This window comes from Orycteropus afer, unplaced genomic scaffold (assembly GCF_000298275.1).
Source record: "Orycteropus afer afer isolate SDZICR_OR568_19922 unplaced genomic scaffold, OryAfe1.0 scaffold00245, whole genome shotgun sequence".
In the NCBI taxonomy this organism is placed as follows: domain Eukaryota; kingdom Metazoa; phylum Chordata; class Mammalia; order Tubulidentata; family Orycteropodidae; genus Orycteropus; species Orycteropus afer.
This window is the reverse complement of record NW_006921832.1, coordinates 3,422,518-3,445,610: the sequence shown is the minus strand read 5'-3', so window position 1 is coordinate 3,445,610 and position 23,093 is coordinate 3,422,518. Positions and strand designations below refer to the sequence as shown.

Sequence of the window (23,093 nt, the reverse complement as noted above, 5' to 3'; positions counted from 1 at the left end):
TTGAACCACCAGCCTTGTGGTTAGCAGTCAAGTGCTTTAGCCACTATGCTACCAGAGCTCCTAAATAACTGATAGGAAACCTAAAAACATTCTGGCAGCTGCTGTTACTATATGGAGATATTTAGTCTTGTGACTCAAATTTATAGTAGCAATCTCACAAATGGTAGTATTAACGTGGATATTAGTGTTTGAGGCTCTGGAATGTTGAAACAGTAGAGTATAAGCTAAGGGACTTTTTTTTAGGCATTACATTTGAAATTCAGTTATTAATTTTAACTTGAAACCTCAGTTGGTTAATCTGTGAAGAAGATCTGGTGTCTTACTGGGTAAAGCATTTGGCTGCTAACCAGAAGGTCAGCGGTTCAAACCTACTAGCTGCTCTGAGGGAGGATGAGGCAGTCTATTCCCACACACACTTGCAGCTTGGGTGTGGAACAAAACTATAAATCATTTGGGGAATTAAAAAAAAGAGGGGGGGAACCAGGTTTGCTAGTCTGATAGAGCCTGGTGGAACCACTGAGACTATGGCCCCTAGCTGCCCTTCAGGTCTGGAATTGAACCCACACCTGTGGCTTGCAGCCAAACAAAAGGCATATGAGTTGAGCATCTATCTGAGGTAGATACACTCCTTGGAGAGAACAATGATGGGAGAAAGAAGGGCTGTTTATGCACAGGGAGCAGGAGTGCATGGAGGGATGCACACAGGGAAGAGGTAACTATCAGGAGGAAGTGGGAGGGGAACTGTTGCATTGTGGTAAATTGTGGTCAATGTCATGAGACAAAGCATATGTGAACTGCTGTATGAAAAGTGAATTTGCTCTGTAAATTTTCACCCAAATCACAATAATAAAAAAAACAAATTTGCAGCTTGGGAAACCCAGTGGGGGTTACTGTGAATGTGAATCAACTTGATGGCACTGGGTTTGGTTGAAATTCAGTTACTAAATTTAAATTGGGACCTTGGTTAATTTATGCAACATATATATGTATATATATGTGTGTATGTGTATACATATGTTGTACATATATATAAATATATACATATTCATAACATACATATAATTTTAAATCTATTCTCTTTTTTCAGGTCATTAATAAAGTTTATCTTAAAGCAAATCATGTAGTAAAGAGAGATATTGATGAACACTTAAGAATCAAGACTGTCTATGATAAAAGTATTGAAGAGTAAGTACATCAGTATTGTTTCATTTCTTTTATTGTGAATTTAGATATTAAAGGTACTTTTATATGTTAAGTGAAATTTTTAAAAGTCCGTAGATGGAACTAAGTAAAGGCTATATAGTACAGCTATACTCTAAGATGCAAATAAGCTAAAAATGCTTTCTAGTCTGGGAGATGAAGGTTATGGCATATGATTAAAACCTATGCATCATGAATAACTGAAGCAGAACAAAAGTGGATCTACTTGGATGCAGTCAATAACACATCTGGAAGATGCCTCTCAATAAGTACTTGAAAAATAATGGGAAATAATGGGAAATACTAATATTCACAACAATAAGGAAGTTTACAAAATTATTAACTTGAATGTGATAATAGTCTAATGTTTTATTAAATCTAAGAAGAGTCCAGAAAAAGATAAATTATAAATTGATAGTGGTTTATGAAGAGCTATTAGGAGTAGTTGATGTCTTTGCTTGTCCTTAACCATTCCAAATTGATTAGATAACAGATGACTGTGCCTGGTGCAGTGCTTTGGCACATAGTAAACTCTCAGATGTGCATTGAGGTAAATTGAGATTATTGAGGACAGATACTGCATACTTCCACACAGTGTCCTTGGAGCTCTTGCCAAAAGTGTTCTGAACAACTGAGACAATGGTCTGGTCTAGCATCATAATTCTTATGTTTTATCTCATCATTTTCAGGTTGCTTCCTGAGAAAAGATACCTTGTAAAGGTATGTAATAAATATACCTGACTTGAAAAGTATACTTAAAATGGGTACATTTTATTGTATATAATTTTGTTTCAGTTGAGAAAAACATGTATGTGGCTGTTTTGTGAATGACTTAATAAAATGTGTTGGTAGTAAATGTTTTATCATTTTAACCAAAGATATATTTGTGATGTACTCACTAAGGCCTTGTCTGTATTTTGTACTAAATTAGTTCTCTTATTTTATAATTTGATATTAAGTTAGCCTTCTCATTTTCTTATTTGCTCTCTCTCACAAGTTTTTGGGAGCAGGGTATACTGAGAATAGAGTAGAAAAAGTCTTCTAAAACATTTTTTTTTTGGTTTCCAAATTCTTTAGTTTTCTTTGTTCAATATCTGATATTATTACTGTTAAATCATTTTGCAAACAAATATCGCTCTGAAGCTAAACAATTAGGTATGTCTAAATGGAGAGTGTATCCAAGATCATATATAGGGTTGGCAGACAATGGGCCTATAAGTTCATGTGAATGATCAGAATTCCCAGGTGTATAGTAGAGCTGACAAGGGGCAAGGTTATGGTCATTACTTGGTCACAGCCAGCTACCCAGAGGGACTGAGTAGTTGATCCTGCGGGCTTGGGACCGTGGTCGCAGGGGACATCAAGCTCAATTGGCATAACATACTATACAGAACATTGTTCCACCTACTACTTTGGCGAGTAGCGACTGGGACCTTAAAAGCTAGGAAGCTGCCATCTATATGCAACAATGGGTGTCTCCTCGTCAAGAAGAAAGAAGAAAAGCAAAATTAATGGAAACAATCAGTCCTAGCGACTGGTACACCATCCGATCTGCAACCTATACAACTATGAGACCAGAAGAACTAGATGGTGCCCAGCTACCACTGCCATCCACTTGGAAGGGATGTAGGAGATCCTACATAAAGAGGGAGAACAATGTGGTACAAAACTCAAAATCGTTTGGAGGCAAAAAAAAAAAAGAAGGTGGGGACCAGGTTTGCTGGTCCAATAGAGCCTGGTGTAACCACTGAGACTATGGCCCCTAGTTGCCCTTCAGGTCTGGAATTGAACCCACAACTGTGGTTTCCAGCCAAACAAAGTACAGGCATGTGAGTTAAACATTTACCTCAAGTAGACACACGCCCTGGAGAGAACAATCATGGGAGAAGGAAGGGCTGCTTATGCACAGGGAGATAGCTCAGGATGCAAAAGAGTATGAAGGGATGGACACTGGGAGGAGGTAACTATGGGGAGGAAGTGGGAGGGGAGCTGCTGCATTGTAAATTTTGGTCAATGACATGAGACAAAGTATATGTGAACTGCTGTATGAAAAGTGAATTTACTCTGTAAATCTTCACCCAAATCCTAATAAAAAAAAAAGAAAAACAAATATCGTTCTGCCAAGTTTAGAACTGGTGAAAATAAAACACGAAAGTTGCAACTAATCTGAGATTGTATGGAATCATGTGCTAGAGTAGGGGTTGGCACACTTTGAACCTGTGGGTCTAGATATCTAGCCCACCATCTGTTTTTGTCTTTTAATGTGTAAAAATATATGTAACAAAACACCTACAAATTCAACAGTTTTAACGTGCACAAGTCAATGATACTGTTTACATTCATTATGTTGTGCATCCATCACTACCATCCACTTCCTGAGTTCTCCTACACCATTAACAGAAACTCAGTACTCCCTAAGCAATAACTTGCCCATCTCCCTCCCTACTGCCCCTGGTAACCGCCAATAAGCTTTGGGAAAAGGCATTCTTGTTTGGTATGCCAAAGTGGTTTGTAGGTGCGGTAGCCTCATCAGATTTTTAACTGTGAGAGGATCGCACTTTTGGGACGGATAACTTTCATTATGGCAACTCATTCTGGGCCACAGAAATCTGCAAGGTTAAAGTAGATGTTCTAAATGTAAGATATTCTTAACATAAACCACCTTAGTGCTGGGGATCATCTCACATAGTCTCAAATTTGAAATAATTTAGATAAATAGTTGAGATTTATGTTTTCTGCTTAAATGAATATTAGTGAAGGAAGTTTGTCCCTACCACTCTTTTCCCAAACTCAAAAGCCAGAAAGTTCCCTTGCTCCTAGACCCACCCCCTCTCCCTTATCCCCTGCCACACAGCCTTTGACTACCTAGTGTCTGTATTCTGAATTATAAGTCATTTTCATTTCCCCTTTCCTCTGCTCAGGCATTAATATCCTATGCTTTACTTCTTTTAATATAATGTATCCTTTGGCGAGAATTCTGACTGGCTTTTTTTTTTTTTTTTTCTTAGTCTCCTCACTTAGAACAAACTCTTCCCACAGGCTATTTCTTATTTAGAGAGGACTTTTCAGGTTCGTAGACCTGCTGGCACTATCTTACTGAGCAGGTATGTCATACTACACATGCATCATTTTCTTCAATTGTATAGGACTGTGCCTTCCCTGTTCTTTTGCTACAGCACAGTATCAAACAGTTATACTAGAGTAATTTATTATGCTTGTTCTTAGAAACCAAACTGCAAGGTGTTTAACAAAAATTAAAAAGTAACTGTTGTCTAGTCATTCTTACTCTAACTTTCCATTGTGAGATGGATCTTTTTCTTCCTTTCTGCGTCTAAATATTGACTTTGTGAAGTACTTTGAGTTTTTGGAAAATCAGATCAAGAGGATTTCCTATAGAACAAAAATTCTTTCTTAGCCCACTTTTTAACTAAAATAGTTACAACTATTAATAAAGTAATATAGCAATTACTTTTTTTTTTTACAATGTTTTTAACTGCTGTGAACTATTGTTTGCTTGTTTTTTTGTAATTAAATTTTTATGTACAAATGAATTGAAGACAATGTGCAACAAACCAATATCTACGGAAGGAAAATGATCCTCATAGATACTGTACCGGGGACTGTGCAGAGCATACAAAATGTGGCCCAGTTATAGTTCCTGAGGAGCATCTCCAGGTAATTCTCTCTCTTCTTAGTAGTATTTTCATTCTTTTGAACAACTTTAGCAGAGATTTTGAATGTATGAATGTCTTAGTTTTCTATTGCTGCTAGAACAGCTGGATGGCTATAACAAACAGGAATTTATTCTTTCACAGTTTAAGAGGCTGAAAGGCTGAATTCAGACCACCAGCTTGAGGGCAAGGCTTTCTTTCTCCATTGGCTCTGGAAGAGGGTCCTTGTCTCTTCAGCTTCTGCTTCTTGGTTCTTTGGAGATCTCCATGTGTCTTGGCGTTTGTTTTACCCCATCTCTGCTTCTCTTGCTTTCTTGTTTTAATCTCTTTTATGTCTTAAAAGAGATCAACTCAAAACACACCCTTTACTAATTCTGTCTCATTAATCTAACAAAGACAATCCATCCCCAAATGGGATTATAACCACAGGCATAGAGGTTAGGATTTATAGCACATATTTTGGGGGGACACAGTTTGATCCATAACATCCCAACCTTTGCCCTGCCCCAAATTCATGTCCTTCCTGCATGGAAAACATAATTCATCCCATCACATCATCCCAAAAGTCTTAAATCACCTCCAACTCCAAAATCTCATCTTCTGAATCATTTAAATAAAATATGGGTGAAACTTTAGTAGGGGGCAAAAGTCCTCTTCATTTGTGAACCTGTGAAATCTAGACTATGAGTTATCTGCTTCCAAAGTACAATGGTGGAACAGGCACAAGGTAGACATTTCCATTACAAATGGGAGAAATTGGAGGGAAAGAAGAAATAGTACGCACCAAGCAAGTCCAAAATCCAGCAGAACAAATTACATTAGCTTTCAACACTTGAAAGTAATCCTCTGTTCTCTGAGACCATCTGGGCAATGGCCCCAACCTCCAGATGAGGCTTTTCTCCCCTCAGCTCCTATATAATATCTCTTACTTTCCTTTGAGTCACTATGGGTAACAATCACCAGAGTAACCATCTAAGAATCAAAAGTTTCGCTTCCCAAGTCTCGTGCTTCCTTGAGTATGGAATCATTGCAGTGAGCCCCACATTGCGTGCCTGCTGTATGGCATGTGAATGGTGTCTTACCTCCTCTAACCTGACGAGCACTGAGATTTATCAATATCAGCCCAGGACTGATTCTTAGGAGACAGAGATCAGACATACCTCTCCAATTTTTTTACTAATTCTGATACCAGCCATCCCTCCCAAGGCATTTTCTGCTTCTCTACTGAGTTCAATAATTCTTTACAATGACTACACAGAACTCACAGACAGTACTCATGATTTATGGGTTTAGTAGGGATATAACAGGATACAATTCAGGATCAGGAATGACTCAAGATACAGTTCTTTGGTCAGGACAGCTTCTTGGCTGTGCCCATAGGCAATCCTCTCTGTCAGCCCTTTGTTCTTGGCCTCTTGCGTCACTTGGGCCAGCCTGGCCTCTGCCTCTGTTTTAAAGCTCTTTAGTTCCACCAGTAAGTGCCAGGAACACCTCATGCAGCCAGCAAACTACCTGCCCAAAGGTGCTTAGCTCTCTTGCTCCATAGGTCAGCAAGCCACCTTCATCCACAAATGCCCAGAAGTACTCTACTCTGACAGGAAGCCTCTTGCCTGAAAGTGCTCAGTTCTCTTACTGCATGAGTCGGCACCCACTGTGTAACTGCCCTGATCCATGGGCAGGGAGCCTACTGTGCTGTCTTGTGCTGGTTTGCAATTCCTCAGCTCCTGCAATCACCTGAATCAGGAGACGCTTCCAGCCTGATACCTGACTCAGGGATTTGGGACTTGCTAGCCTCCACAACTGTGTGAGCCATTTTCTTGAAATAAATCTCTCTATATATTTATACATAGACACATCACTGGTTTTGTTTCTCTGAAGAACCCAGCCTAAGACAATGACTATCACACAGATGTGTTTACAGATTTAAGTTAAAAAAAATAAACACAGGTATGCTGTTTTTGTTCTGTCATTGGTTTTTAAGTGATTTTAATGCTTTTTTTTTTTTTTTTTTGCATTTATCTCTTCTTTGGGTCTGCTCTATTAGTTCTGTGAAGAATTTTATCTTTGTCCTTTATAGCATCTTGTAGCAATTATATGTCACAGCTTTTTTTGAATAGCAATTGATATTTTTCTTAAAATAAAGAATATATATGCTTCAACCTAACCTAGTAATTTATTCTATAAGAATACCTTAAACTATGTTGTATATGTTTAAAAATATGTTTTGCAAAACTTTAAATATACCTATTATAAAACCAGTTGCTGTAGAGTCAACTCTAAATCATGCCAACCCCATGTGTGTCAGTGTAGAACTGTGCTTTATAGGGTTTTCTTTTACTTAATTTTTTTAAAATTGTGATTTGTGTGAAAGTTTACAGAGCAAATTGGTTTTCCTTTCAAGAATTCACACACATTTTGTTTTGTGACATTTGTTGTAATACCCACAATGTAATAGCACTCTTCCTGTTTTCTCCTTGTGTTTACCATTTCTCTTTGTCCTTCTTTCCTATCCTATTCTGGTTACCTAGTGCTCCTCTGACAGGAATATACCACAAATGGGATGGCTTGAACAAACAGGAGTTTATTCTCTTCCAGTTTGGAGGCTTTAAGTCTGAGTTCAAAGTGCCAGGCTCTAGGGGCTGGGTGAAAGCCTCTCAACCTTGGGCTTCAGCTTTGCCTCCTGCTTCTAGCCCACTGGAGCTAGAGGCTTTTCTTCACTCAGACAGCTGTTGGCTGCTGAGAGTGACAAGCCCAAGGTTGACAAATAATAAAGCACAGTCCTGATGTTACCAAAACACACAGCAGGCCATTCTTTCAAGTCTATTGAGAGTCCCAAGGTTGGCAGAGCATGGCAAGCTTCTGAACAATGACATGGCTACATGCAGGGTCCAAGCATGCCATAAGCTACAGACCATTCCCCAAGGCTTGTCCTTACATACAGGAAGCAGACCACATCCCTAAAGCAGCTACTCAGCTGCTCACAGTATATTCTACCATGGAGTTGATTACCAGTCTCATCATGGGGAATACTACCTCCAGCTGCCCAGCCACTCAACCAGGCCCAGCCAAGTTGATACATAAACTTAACTACCACATATCCCTTCCTGTCTTCTTAGCTTTATCCCCGGGCAAATATTGCTCTTTTGATCTCATATGGTTGATTGTTCTAAGGAGTGCATAGCTCCTTGGTATTATTGTTTAACTCAAAGGCCTATCATTTGCTGAAAGTTAAGTCATGGGAGTGAGTTGATTTCTAATCTTGAAGGGTATCTAATGACCATAGTCTCAGAGATTCCACCAGTCTCTATGAAACCAGTAAGCCTGCTCTTTTTTTATGATTTTGAGTTTTGTTCCACATTTTTCTTTCACTCTAAGGGGGACTTCCTATTGTGATCCCTTTCAGGCAGTCAGCAGTGGTAGCTGGGCACCATCTTCTGGTCTCAGGGTTGTGGAGGCTGGGATTCATGTGGTTTAGTAGTCCTTTGGACTAATTTTTTCCTTTTGTCTTTGATTTTCTTCACTCTTCTTTGCCCCAGATGGGTAGAGACCAATAGTTGCACCTCAGATGGCCTCTCCCAAACTTTTAAGACCGCGGTTGCTACTCACTAAAGTAGGATGTAGAACATTATCTTGTGGACTGTGTTATACCAGTTGACCTCACTGTCCCCTAGGACTATGGTCCTGAGCCCCAATGCCCAGTGACTCATTCCCTCAAGGTATTTGATTATGGCTAAGAAGTTTACATAACTTTGCCTCTGTATGCTCTATTATGTTCATGGATATATTTACAGCACATATAAATACATATATAGAGCTATCCTCTGCCTTGCCTATATGTATTCATGGGTATGTATGGTACCTTCCCACACTTCTTCAGCTTGAGTGTCTGTATATGTATCCGCTCGTAGATTATTGTTATTACTGTTACTGCAGGATTTTGTATACAGTAGTATTTACCTTTGTTGCCTTTAACTTTGCATTCCTTCCAATGTCTTCCTCTGCCTTGATCATTTTGTATGGACCTTCCTATTACTATATATTACATTTCCCTTCACCCAAGTTAATACTTGTCTGCCCTCTAGTTAATGATTACCCACCTTTCCCCTCCCACCCCTGGTAACCTTCAAAGAATGATTCATTCTGTGTGTAAACCTTTTCTTGACTTTTTTTAGATTAGTGGCCTTGTACAGTATTTGTCATTTTCTGGTTGACTCATTTCACTCAGCATAATGTCCTCAAGGTAAATCCATGTTGTGAGGTATTCTGCAGATTCTGAGGTATTCTTTAACATTTTGTAGTATTCCGCTGTGTGTATGACTACTCTCTGTCTCTGGACGGATACATTTAATCCATTTATATTCAATATAATTACTGTCATTTTGCTGTGTTGTTTCTTTTGTAGTGTTGATGGTTGGTTTGTTCAATGTATTTTTCTGTGCTGAATTCATTTTATTTATGGATTTTCTTATCATTTCTTTTGTTATTATTTTAGAGTTTACTGAGACTTTTTGATTTTCTTTTACATTTTGGTGAAAAGGTTTATTAATTTTCTTTGAGGTTAACCTGTAATTTATTATTATTTTCCCAAGTTTAAAGTGGTTTATTCTGTCTTGATATTGTCTTGATTTCCTCTCTATTTGGAATTTCTGTACCTACATAATTTATTCTGTGTTTTTACTTTTTAGTTATCATCATTTGCAAATTGACATATCTGGTTCCTTATTGTCAATCTTGTAGGTTTATTTAATTTTAATACTACTCTATCTGGTTGATTTTCAAGTGGTGTAGTCACATGTCTTAATCTCTATTTCTTGGCTACTGTTGTTGATTCTCTGTTAAAAGAGCTCCCTTTAGCATTTCTTAAAAGGTTCGTCTAGTTTTTATAAGTTTCCTTAATTTCTTTTGATCTGGAAATGCCCCAATTTTGTTGTCATATTTGAGGAACAGTTTTCTTATATATATGTAATTCTTGATTGGCAATTATTTTCTTTCAAAGTTTTAAATACATCATCCCATTGCCTTTTGGCCTGCATGGTTTCTGCCAAGAAATCAGAGCTTAGTCTTACTGGTTCTCCTTTGTAGGTGACTCTTTGTTTTTCCTGAGCTGCTTTCAGGATTCTTTGTCTGTGGTTTTTAGAGGGTTGATTATGATATATCTTGGTGATTTTCTCCTGGGGTCTATACTCTTTGCAGTTTATTCAGTTTATTGAATGCATCTCTTCTCCTCTTTCATGATATTAAGGACATTTTCTTCCAATAAGTCTCTGATAATTTTTGTGGTGCTTTTTTTAAAAAATCTCTTCCTTTTCTGGAATTCAGATCAATTGTAAGTTATTTCTCTTGATAATATCTTACATAATTCTTAGAATTTCTTCTTTTTTCCTGATTAATATTAAGAGATTTGTCATCAATATTGTTAATTTTATCTTCTGTTGATTCATTTCTACTCCTTTGTTCTTTCAATGCATGATCTATTTCTGAAATTTTAGTATTAAATACCTTCTCGATTTCTACTTGCTATTTTTTTTGTATGGTTTTTAATTTTCCATTTACTTTGTCAATTTGTTCTTGTATTGTTTTTCTGAATTGTTCTAGAGTTTTTGTCTGTGTTTTCCTTGATTTTGTCTGTGGATTCCTCGAACTTTCTCTCAATCCATTGAAGGTACCTAAATGTAATTATTTTGAATTTCTTATCAGATAGTTCCAAAATTATTTCTTCCTCCAGAAGATTTTCTGGCCCTGTAGTTTGGTTACTTGTTAGAGCTGTTTGTGTGTGTGTGTGTGTGTGTGTGTGATATGGCATTGTCTGTTATCTCCAAAGACATTGCAGTGTTATTGTATTAATTTTTTGATTGTATATTGGTTTTCTTCATCATGATTTTTTGTTTTGTTTGTTTTAATATATCCAGGCAACAGGGTGGGCATATTCCTCTGCTTGCCAGTTTGGCAGCACTGAAGTACTTGCCACCTTTCTCTGGGTGGATTTGTTAGTGGGTAGGAGTGTGGAAGCAAATCTCTAATCACTGATTGTGCAGAGCAGCTGAGGGCAGGCTGAGCAGGTGTTGACTGCTGTCTGTCATTGATCCAGTGGGGCTGGAGTGGGTGGTGCCACTCTCCTAGTGGGTGGGGCAACAAGTCTGGTGAGTATGGCTGGGTAGGGTCACTGGCTCCTAGCTGCTGGGGACAGATGGAAAGGAAAAAAAGGGGGGGGTAGGAGAAGGAAAGGCCAAAAAAAAAGGAAAAGGAAAAAGAAAAAAAGTATGTGTGGGAGAACAGGAGATCTGAAAAGAATGAGAAAGATGAGAAAAACAAATGCAGCACAATACTAGAGCAAGTGCTAGCTACCAAACACAGCTACAGTGGAAATGTGAACTCACTTCATGGGAGTTTACACCACCAAATACGGAAAGTCAGGGATGGTGCTACTGAATACAGAGGTGGTGGTGGGCAAGGCACTCACTCAGCCACATCAAAAGAGAAAAATTAAAAAATGACAGTGAGAAGAGGAAGAAAAAGATAAAAGAAAAAAAGAAAAAGAAAAACTTGCATAAATGTTAGCTACCAAACACAGCTGTAGAGGAAACATGGAGCTTACTCTGGGAGAGGGTGCGTCACTGTCCATGGAGGGGTAAGGATGGGATCAAGCAACCAAAGAGGTGGGACCTCCCTCCCCCCTTACCTTGTGACCAGATGTGCAGCCCTTCCCAACCCCACCCACCTGGCAAACCACAAAGGGGATGGGGAAAACCTCCGTTGAATCAAGAAAAAAAAGTGGGGGAGGTAAAGAGGGAAGAAAAAAGAAGAAGAAAACAAGGGGTAGAAGAAGGGAGAACTAAGAAAAAGGGAAAAAGAAAGAGAAAAAGCACAGGACTGGCAAAAGTGCCAGCCACCAAACATGGCTCTGTGGAAGTGTTTACCTCTGACCAGGGAGGGATAGGGGCAGGCTTTGCTAACTTTGTGGCCTGTGGGGGGGTGGTGCCTGCTCTTCAGGATCAAGAAAAAAGGCAAAGGAAGAGGTATGAAATGGAAGGAAGAAAAGGAAAGGGGAAGAGGGGGGAAGAAGTAAGCTGAAAGATAAAGAAAAAAATTGAAAAAATGCAGCACAGCACTGGCAGTGAGGGAGGTTTAACTAGCTGCCATGTGGTGGAGTTGGGGAGGGCTGCACGTCTGGTCACAAGGAAAGGTGGGGTAGGGAGGCCCTACCTCTCTAGTTGCTCAGTCACCAGTGTAGTCTTGGGCAAGTGGAACCAGTTATCTGGTTCCTGCTCCAATTGGAACACTGCTTGCAGTAGTTCAGGATGGCTACACTATGCCAGTTGGCAGTTTACTGTGCCTTATTCACTGTTTTCATTCATCTCTTCCTGTCATCATTATTTGTTCTACTTCTTTACCCTTTCTTTTGAAGCTCTGGGTGCCAGAATTGTCATTCAGAGGTGTTTCCCTTGATTTCTTGAGTCTTTGTTGTAGAGAGTCTGCATAGTATATCTACCTCGTCTGCCATCTTGGATCCTCCCCTCCATAGGGTTTTCATTGGCTGATTTTTTCAGAACTATGTTGCCAGGCCTTTCTTCTGAGGCACCTCTGGGTAGACTCAAACTTCCAACTTTTCCAGTGGCAACTGAGCATGTTAACTCTTTGCACCACCTAGGAACTTCATAACAACATGGGAGCTCTGGTAGCATAGTGCCTAAGGCACTTAACTGCTAACCAGAAGGCTGGTGCTTCAAACCCACCAGCCGCTCCCCAGAAGGAAGGTTGGGCAATCTACTTCCGTAGTGATACTGCCTTGGAAACCTAAGGAGAGGTTGCTATGAGTCAGGTCTTGACTCCATGGCACATAACAACAACAACCGACAACAAGAACTTCATGTTTATTATGTTGTTGTTAGGTGACATCAAGTCGATTTTGACTCATAGCAACCCAGTATAATAGAGTAGAACTGCCCCATGGGGTTTCTTGGCTGTAATGTTTATGGAAGCCGATCACTTGGTTTTTCTCCTGTGTAGCTACTATGTGGTTTTGAACTGCCAACCTTTTGGTGAACAGCCAACCTTTTGGTTAGAAGCCAAGCTCTTAACCACCAGGGCTCCTTATGCCTATTATAAAACCTTTTGTCAGTTCATTGTTGTAAAAAGTCAAGGAAAAGTTTATATATGGTATATATGGAAGGAAACTTCTTTGTTGGTTACCGGGGGTGGGAGGGGAGGTGAGGGGAGGGACCACTGCAAAAAACAAACAAACCTATTGTCAAGTTGATTCCAACTCATAGTGACAGAATAGGGTAGAATAGACCTATCTCATAGGGTTTCCAATGCTGTAAATCTTTTTGGAAGCATACTGCCACATCTTTCTCCTGTGGAGCAGCTGGTGGGTTTGAACTGTCTTCCTTTCAGTTAGCAGCAGAGCATTTAACTGCTGCACCACCAGGACTCTATTATGCCATTATATTATTAAAACCTATCAAACCTGTTGCCATCAAATCGATTCCAACTCATAGTAACCCTGTAGGACAGAGTAGAAATCCCACAGGGCTTCCAAAGCTGTAAATCTTTAAAGAAGCAGACTGCCTTATCTTTCTCCTATATGGAGTGACCTGGGGGTTCAAACCATTAAACTTTTGGTTAGCAGCCAAGCTCTTTAACCTTTGAGCCAACAGGGCTCCATTATAATATTACCCGCTGCCATTGAGTCAATTCCAACTCATAGTGCCCTTACAGGACAGAGTAGAATCTTTATGAAAGCAGATTGCCTCTTCTTTCTCCCATGAAGTGGCTGGTGGATTTGAACCACTTACCTTTTGGTTAGCAGCCCAATGCTTTAACCACAGCACCATCAGAGCTCCTATTCTAGTTTGAATCAAATAATAATTCCATATAATGGAATAGTATATACTTGCCACTCCTCGGAAGGAAGGTTGGGCAATCTACTTCCATAGTGATATCACCTCAGAAACCCAAGGAGGGGTCACTATGAGTCGGGTTGGACTCCACAGCACATAATAACAACAACAACAACAACAACATATACTTGCTAAAGATTGAAATAGATCTCTATACTGATTTGGAAAGGTATTTAAGCTCTGAGTGGGAAAAAAAAGTTGCAAAACAATGTAAGTCGTTATCCTATCTTAAAAATTTATTTTTAAAATTTAAAAATAATTTTATTTTAAAAATGTGCATACACCATAAAAAAAGCATTAAAAAGGAGGAATTCACATGCTTAAAAATCTGCATACATATAAAATATTCATATATATATTTTTAAGAATTGGATTATTAAACACGTAAGGTAGAAAGAGTCCTGTTACGTTTGTCAGGATTGCAAACAATGACACAAAACAAAATGTCTCAGCTGTTGAATGGAAAACCAATTTTCTTATAAATTTTCACCTAAATTACAATAAAAAGTAAAAAAAAAAAAAAAAAAAAGAATTATCAGAGGCCTTTAATTTGGTAAGTTATGCATTTCTATAAGGCTGTTTTTTTCATATTGAGCATCTATTTCTTATAACAAAAAAAGATAAAAATTTTAGCTGCATGTACTAGTAAACCTATTTGTTATAAATCTACACCTGAAAATATGTTAATTGCTACAGCTATTTTTCTCTATTTAGCTGTGTTCTCTCATTACTTATATTGGTAACCAAAATAAAGCATTTATTTAGATTATGTTTCTTTTGTAAGATTCTTCTTAGAATATTTAAGCTCAGTAAACGCTTTTATAACCCTATACATTGGCAGCAATGTAACTAGCTTGCAAGTTCTCATTTTTTTCTCAAATTTCTTGTGTATGTAAAGGGCCTTAGGAATATGTTTAAAAATTAAAGCAGATTATTAATCATCTCTTTCCCCATGGTATTTTAAGACCAATTTCTTTGCTTTTTTCTAAAGTTTTTGCTTGTTATTTATTTATTTGTTTTAAAATTTCTTGCATTTCCAAATGTTCTGCTTCCTGACTTCTTTTTTTTTTTTTTTTAATTAAATACATGATCATGGGGAAGAATGCTTAAAAATCATAACTTTTCATAACATCAAATATTTTTATAGATTAAGTTGAACTTTAAAATTGTAAATACATGTGTTAAAGAAGGAAACATAAACGGTGTATAATTTCTGGTTTTCGTTGTCTGTACAAACATTGCTGTGGCCAAAGAACACAATTTACTAGTTTTTCTATTTATAATTTAGAGATTATGTGATTGGAAACTGTGATAGAAAAAGTACTCTAGAAAATAGGCTTTACAAGGGCAAAGAAAGATTTAACTGGAAAACTAGTAAAAAGGATAATATTGTAAGATGACTCTAACATTTGCTTTTTATGCTTTTGTATTATCTAATTTTAAACAAGATGCATAAGTTATAATAATTATTTTCATTAGATACATTTTTTTATTAAATAAAGATTTTAACTTATTTATTGTGAAATTACAATAGAGTCACAAAAATTTTTTTAAGAAAAGTACAGAGAATGTCCCATGTACTGTTCATCCAGGTTTGGGAGTGCTGATTTTTTAAAAGTTTTTCTAGTTTGGTATTTTTCTGCATTCTAGTTGGTTGTTTTAATTGAGATTTATAGATTGGTGATGTTTCAAAAGTAGAAATTTTAGCAAACCAAATCCAAATTAGAGGTAGGTGCTGAGTAGAAAGGAGCATGGATTTTTGTAAAAGATTAGGAATGGTAAAATTAAATCATACTGCGTTTAGAGTCTGGATTTGCTATAAGATTAACTTGTAGCTAATCACTACAGCTAACCTTCTCTCTGGTCTGGTTTTCTCTTGGCTCCTGTGGGTACAGCAATGCAGGGTCTGTCGTGGGGGTAAGTGGCCATGTGGAGCAGTAGGTGTACCGGACCAAGAAGGCGTCAGGGATGCAGACTTTGTTCTTTATGTTGGTGCTTTGGCCACCGAGAGGTGCGGCCATGAAAACATCATCTCTTATGCAGCCTATTGTCAGCAGGAAGCAAAAATGGACAGGTAAACTTTCCCCTGAGACTTATCTCCAAAGATCTAATATGAGTACACTTAAAACAAATAATATTATAAATGTTGAGATTACAGGCAGTTTGCATTTGCCAGATTGATTCTAATAGTAAGATGTTAAAAATACCTATTCATCTAATCGTCATTTCATTTTTCATATGTGCCTTACTTTTAATTGTCACTTAAATTCAGATTCCTATTTGTCATTTATTAAAAAAAAAATAAACAAACTCATTGCCATCAAGTTGATTGCAACTCATAGTGACCCCCTCTGGGTTTCTTTCTTTTCTTTTTTTTTTTTTTTTAATTTTATTTTGATTTGGGTGAAGATTTACAGAGTAAATTCACTTTTCATACAGCAGTTCACATATACTTTGTCTCATGTCATTGACCAAAATTTACAATGCAACAGCTCCCCTCCCACTTCCTCCCCATAGTTACCTCTTCCCAGTGTCCATCCCTCCATACTCTTCTGCGCCCTGAGCTGTCTCCCTGTGCATAAGCAGCCCTTCCTTCTCCCATGATTGTTCTCTCCAGGGTGTGTGTCTACTTGAGGTAAATGTTTAACTCACTTGCCTGTTCTTTGTTTGGCTGGAAACCACAGGTGTGGGTTCAATCCCAGACCTGAAGGGCAGCTAGGGGCCATAGTCTCAGTGGTTTCACCAGGCTCTATTGGACCAGCAAACCTGGTCCCCACCATCTTTTTTTTTTTTTTTTTTTGAGGCAGTAAATCTTTACGGAAGTAGATTGCCCAGTCTTCCTTCTGCGGAGTGACTGGTGGGTTTGAACTGCCAATCTTCTGGTTAACAGTCAAGTGCCTTAGGCACTATGCCACCAGAACTCCTTGTCATTTACAAAGGATTTTAAAAATACTTCACTGTGAAGCAGCCTTGAAATGAAGTTATATAAGCAGAAGATTACCTGTCATACACCAGGAAAAATCAGTTAAAGGCGGGAAAAGTTGTCAAGTGTATTATCCTGTTTAAAAGAGGGAAAATGAAGAATAAAATGTCAAATTCTCATAGACTTTAGACTTTCTGAAGCCATGGAAGGTAGATGAACTGCTGAAAGTATTGTCCTGAGATAATCTTTAAATAAAAAATATCTCCTAAAGCCTTCTTAAAAGTGAACAATAGTTTAGCTTGATTAGTAAAAAACTTCTGTGTTAAGCATTGTGCTCTTTTGAGAACTGTTAATATGGGATCAGATTGACAACAGCAACTTGAAAGATTAGATAGGAACCTTTGGGGACAGTGAGTTTATGTTAATGAGGGAGGAACAACTCGGAAAAGGAGGGTGAGGATGGTTGTACAACTTAAAGAATGTAATCAGTGTCACTAAATTGTACAGGTAGAAACAGTTGAATTGGTGTGTATTTTGCTGTGCATATTCTCAACAACAAAATAAGTGAAATTTAAAGAGAAAAAGAATTAACAGTTTGTTGGAGTGGATGGTAGCATTCTCAATCCTTGGAGAGGTTAGTGACTAATTCATGTATGTGCAAGGGCCACCACTGAGGTAATTCCCATGTATCTATCTGTCAGAAGAATCTAGCTGACTTTGAAAAGAGGCTGTTTAACTTATACTGTTTTGTAATTCAGCTAAATCAAAGCAAAAGAAACACTGGTGTATGCTTCAGAATTATACTGTCAATGCTGAAAGTGCTAAGGAGTCAAAATCAGCAGCATGGGTTACGAAAAGCTATCTGTTACCATAATAATTTGTGTAATTATTGATGGAAGAAATCAACTAGAAAAATCTTTAGATTCTGAATGTTGAGAAAGCTTCAAGTCAAATATTGTTTGTGTTTATTGAAGAAAAAAGTGCTATATGTTCTCATGGAAGTATGTGTGCTATTGTTTAGAAAAGGACTATACATATACTAGAGTATCCCTTTTTTCCTGAGACATTGTCATTACATTTATATCTTGCAATTAATAATATCTTGTTATCAAGGACATGTGGTATTTAAAGTGCCAAATGAATGATGATACTTGATAAAATGAAATACACCTTCATTATACTAGTGTGGCAAAATGAAGACCAGTCCTTTCCTCTTAATTGAGACTAAACCATATGGATTGCACACACATATTTTATTATTGCCAGGGCAATAAAGCAAGAAGGAGAAACAAAAGGCATTAAGATTGGCATAGAAGAAGTAAAACTATCTGTATTTGCAGATAATATGATCCTATACATTTGACTGCTAACCAGAAACTGATAGTTCAAACCCACTCAACGGCAGTGGGTTATACAAAGAAAACCCAAGAGACTCAGCAGGAAAACTGGAACAAATTGAGAAAGTCAGCAGAGTGGCAGGATATAGGATAAACATAGAAAAATCAGTTGGATTCCTCTATATAAACAAAGAGATCTCTGAAAAGGAAAACAATACCATCTATAATAGCTATATAACACGTTGTTGTTGTTGTTGTTATGTGCCGTCGAGTCAGACCCGACTAATAGCGACCCCTCCTTGGGTTTCCGAGGCAGTATCACTACGGAAGTAGATTGCCCCATCTTCCTTCAGAGGAGTGGCTGGTGGGTTTGAACAGCCAGCCTATTTCATTTTGCATATATTGTTAAGTGTCAGCATTGCAAAGTGGGGTATGTACTATGATTCCATTATTATTTAAAAATCCATATATGTACTTGAATGTGCTATGGAAAAAGTTGGAAATAGTTAGGATTACCAACCAACCCAGTTTATCTGGGATTTCCCTGGTTTTGGCCCTCAAAGCCCTGCATTCTGGGAAACTCCTCAATTATCCTTCAGTTGGTCATCCTAGAAATAATGCACACCAAATCATCAATAGTTATCTTTCATAAATGGAATTTAGTGGGGGTGAGATGTGGAACAGGGAATTTTCACTTTTTCATTTACACATTTCTCTATTGTTTGAATATGTGTCTTTTTATCATGAGTTACTTTTATTACAAAAGACATGTGAAGATGAAACTTAAGTATATGAACAGATCGGCTTTCCTGGAAGAATTGGGGAGGGAATAGAAAATCCTATATTGAGATGGTTTTAGATTAGTTAGTTAATCTCATGATAAAAGCCTGAAGTATCTAATTCTAATCTGGTGAGGAAATCCAGTGCAGGAATCACACAGATAAGAATTCATAACCAAGAGGTGCTTCTCAGTTTCATTCCACTGTTGTGTTTGTTTATAAGATCCTTGGGTGATGCAATAGTTTGCACTGTTAACCTAAAGATTGGCAATCCAGACCCACCCAGGAACAGCATGGAAGAGAGGCCTGACAATCTGCTTCCATAAAGATTACAGCCAAGAAAAATCCCATGGAGCAGTTCTGCTCTATAACGCATGGAGTCACCGTGAGTTGGAATCACCTTCACAACAACAATGGCTTTTGTTTGTAGCATAAAAGGGAAAACATAATTTCGATTAGTTGAGCAAGGGAGACCTTTTTGAAAAAAAAAAAAATTGTAGCTGTGACCTGAACGTTGATAGGTTTTATACAAATAAAAGAGATGGGAAAGAGCTTATGCTAGGGAAAAAACATGTGCAGTGCTGTTAGAAGCTGTTTCAGCAGACACTGTGTTGGAGAAAGAGAGCTTCAGGAAATGCAATTGGAGAGGCAGACAGTGCTGTTTTATTCTAAGTGCTATTAGAAATTCTTAAAGGTTTTAACCCTGGCACTGACATCCGTTTTATATTTTAGAGATCATTGTGGCAGTAGTTTGGTAAATGAATTACATTCACACTTAGTTTAAGTCTGTTCTTTATGGAGAAAGTATACTGTTTTGGTTACCTCATGTTGCTCTGACAGAAATACCATAGGTGAAATGTCTTTAACAAACAAGAGTTTATTCTCTTACAATTTTGGAGGCTAGAAGTCTGAGTTCAAATTGCCAGGCTCTAGGGGTTGGGTAAAAGTCCCTCAACCTTAGGCTTCAGGTCTGCCTTTTGCTCCCGGTCCAATGAAGCTTGAGGCATCTCTTCACTCAGGCAGCTGCTGAGGCTGACAAACCCAAGGTAAACAAGGGAAAAGACATGGTCCTGATACTACCAAACCACATGGAAGGCTGTTGATTCAAGTCCATTAAAAGTCCCAAGATCAGCAGAGCATGGCAGGCTGCTGAATGAAGACTTGGCTACTTGCAGGGTCCAAGCGTGCCAAAAAACTAGAGCCCATTCCCAAATCTCCTCCTCATATATGGGAAGCAGACCACATCCCTAATGCAGCTACTTAGCTGCTCATAGCGATTCCACCATGGAGTTAATTGCCAGTCTCCTCATGGGGAATAACTACCACAAGCTCCCTGGCCACTCAAAACCAGACCCAGCCAAGTTGACACACAACCTTAACTACCTCATTTATTGTGTATTTTATTTTTCATTTGAATAAGGTAAATGTTCTTTAGGTGTCCCTGAGTGATGCAGATAGTTTAGTGCTGGACTTTTAACTGAAATGTTGGCAGTTCAAACCCACCCAGAGATGCCTTGGAAGTCAAGCTTGGTGATCTGCTTCCAGAAGCTCACAGCCTGAAAACCCTATGGGACAGTTCTATTCTGCACACTTAGGGTTGCCATGAGTCATAATTGACTCAACAGCAGCTAATAACAACAACACATGCTCTTTGTAAACAGGCAGTTTTGTGGTACATTGTTAAGATAGTAGTGAGAGACAAGACCTTGGGGGCCTTCAGCACTGTTTACCAGAGCTGTTGAAAGACAGGTAAGTGCATCATGGAACTGGCTGAATTACTCTGGGATTTCAAGTTTGCTCTTGGCCACCCATCAGTCATCCAGCTGTCACTCCCAGGTTCTAGGCAGAAAGAGAGCACTATAGAATTCTGTGAGTTCTAGAATTCTGTAGGTTCTAGAAAGCATAGAATATGAAAGAAGATGATGGGAAGGCAAAAATCTTTATGTGAACAAAGATAGTGTAAGGGCAGGAGAAAGAGAGTAGAGAGAGATGAAAAGATTGAGCAACCTTCAGCTACCTCAGTGATTTGCTTATTCACCTGTGGTATGGCTGAATTCTATCTCTACCTACTTGTCCATCTCTGTGCCTATAACTATAGTGAAATGCTGAAGTCAGCTACAGATTGCTGCAAGTAAAATAATGTTCAAATTTGAGTATTCTACTTTGTTCCTTGCTTTTTTTTCCGTTTTGTATTGATGTATTTTAAAACTAATACTAAAGTATAACTGACTGACTGTATCCTTTTGTGGGAATAAGTGTTGACTGACCATGCTGTAGGAAGGGAAAGTGTACATGTCTTGGAAGATAGTGAAAATTAGATGTTAATGGTACAAAGTGACATTTGCCATTTAGCTAAGATTTTCTATCTTTGGGCAATTTTTAATGGAGAAGAGTGGGTTAGCAAATATTACAATAAACTTGTTCTGTTGATAAAAAAATTCAATGTCTGTTTTAACAGGCCAATAGCAGGATATGCTAACCTGTGTCCAAATATGATCTCTACCCAGCCTCAGGAGTTTATTGGGATGCTGTCCACAGTGAAACATGAGATTATTCATGCCCTGGTAAATTCTATTAACTATTGTTCTTTTCTTCATGCGTTGGGTTCCTACATATTCTTTCATTTTGATGAATATATTAATTTTAAGATTAGGTAGATCCTTAGATTCATGTTCAGTAAAGCTTGATTCACTAGGTCTTTGCTGATAGAAGATTTTAATGATTAGAATAGTAACTAGGTTGAATTATACTATCTAAAGTAATTAAACAAGTAAATCTGTTGGGTAAATGAGATTTCTGAGAGATTGATTAAGCTCTTTAAGAAGAAACTTAGTAATTTAGAAAAATTCACTTTCTCCTATAAAGGTAACTGATATGCTAATTATAGATCTTATCTCTTCCATTGAACTCATTTCTGAGAGTCTTCTTGGTCTATTTGAGCTTTCTAAAATTTAGATGCACTAACTAATTTGGAACTTCTCATTCTTTTTCCTAATTTGTCCAAAATAATGAATTTTTACTGTATGCCTAGGAAATTAACCAAAGTTGCCTAAGACCCTAGAAAATGTTCCAAACTTACGCCATTCATACATTTAGAAAGTATAGGCAGTAAAATGCGGTGATTAAGAGAGAGAATGGATCACACAGACCTAGTTATAAATTTTCTTAAGCTCTGTCATTAAAGACCTTTGGGATCTTTGTAGACCTCAGTTTCATTTGTAAAATGAGGACAATAGTAGTGCATACTACAAAGAATTTTTTTTATGATGATTAAATGAGACTGCATGTAAAGGGCTTAGCACCACGCAGTTTGTATTAAGTGTCAATAAAATTAGTGGCTATTATTTATTAATCTTACTTTGTGAATGTCTTAGAGTGCTCTAAAGAAACAGAACCAAGGAGATGTATATAGCGTATATATTCAATGGCTGATACACTTACATATATACTTACATACACACACACATATATATACACACATATACATGTTGTTGTTAGGTGCCATTGAGTCGTCGCCAACTCATAGTGACCCTATTTATGCACAGCAGAACGAAACACCGCCTGGTCCCATGCCAGCTCCACAATCTCTGCTATACTTGAGCCCATCACCGCAGCCACTGTGTCAATTCATGTCGTTGAGGGCCTTCACCTCTTTTGTCGAAAGGCCCTCAAACCATCACATACACACACACACACACACACATATGTCGTTGTTGTTGTCAGGTGCCCTTGAGTCGACTCCAACTCACAGAGACCTTATTATGTTACAACAGAATGAACACTACCTGGTCCTACGCCATCCTCACAATCCTTGCTATACCTGAGACCCTCGTTGCAGTCACTGTGTCAATCTATCTCCTCGAAGGCCTTCACCTTTTTCCTGACCTTCCACTTTACCAACCATGATATCCTTCTCCAGGGAATGGTCCCTTCTGACTACATGACCAAAGTAGGTAAGAAAAAGTCTGGCCATTCTCGCTTCCAAGGAACATTCTAGCTACACTTCTTCCAGGACAGATTTGTTCATTCATTTGGCAGTCCCTGGTATTTTCAGTATTCTTTGCCAACACTGCAGTTCAGAAGCATCAATTCTTCTTCAGTCTTCCTTATTGGTTGTCCAGCTTTCACACATACATGGCGCAATTGAAAATACCATGGCTTCGGTTAGGCACACCTTAGTCTTCACAATGACGTCTTTGTTCCTTAACATTTTAAAGAGGTTTTTTGCAATTGTGAGGGGCTGGTAAGTCCAAAATCTGCAGGTCAGGCAGCAGTCTGGAGAA

The 23,093-nt window shown here is 38.1% G+C and overlaps 1 protein-coding gene across 1 annotated transcript in view; it reads left to right on the top strand.

Moving 5' to 3' along the window:
* The window catches only part of LMLN (leishmanolysin like peptidase), a 101,755-nt gene that overhangs the window by 9,388 nt on the left and 69,274 nt on the right, over positions 1-23,093 (top strand). Inside the window, exons 2-7 of the mRNA XM_042782125.1 lie at positions 1,088-1,185; positions 1,890-1,920; positions 4,222-4,304; positions 4,758-4,875; positions 15,667-15,845; positions 21,269-21,374. Of these exons, the coding sequence (XP_042638059.1) occupies positions 1,088-1,185; positions 1,890-1,920; positions 4,222-4,304; positions 4,758-4,875; positions 15,667-15,845; positions 21,269-21,374 (615 nt within the window). The remainder of the gene's footprint in view (positions 1-1,087; positions 1,186-1,889; positions 1,921-4,221; positions 4,305-4,757; positions 4,876-15,666; positions 15,846-21,268; positions 21,375-23,093) is intronic.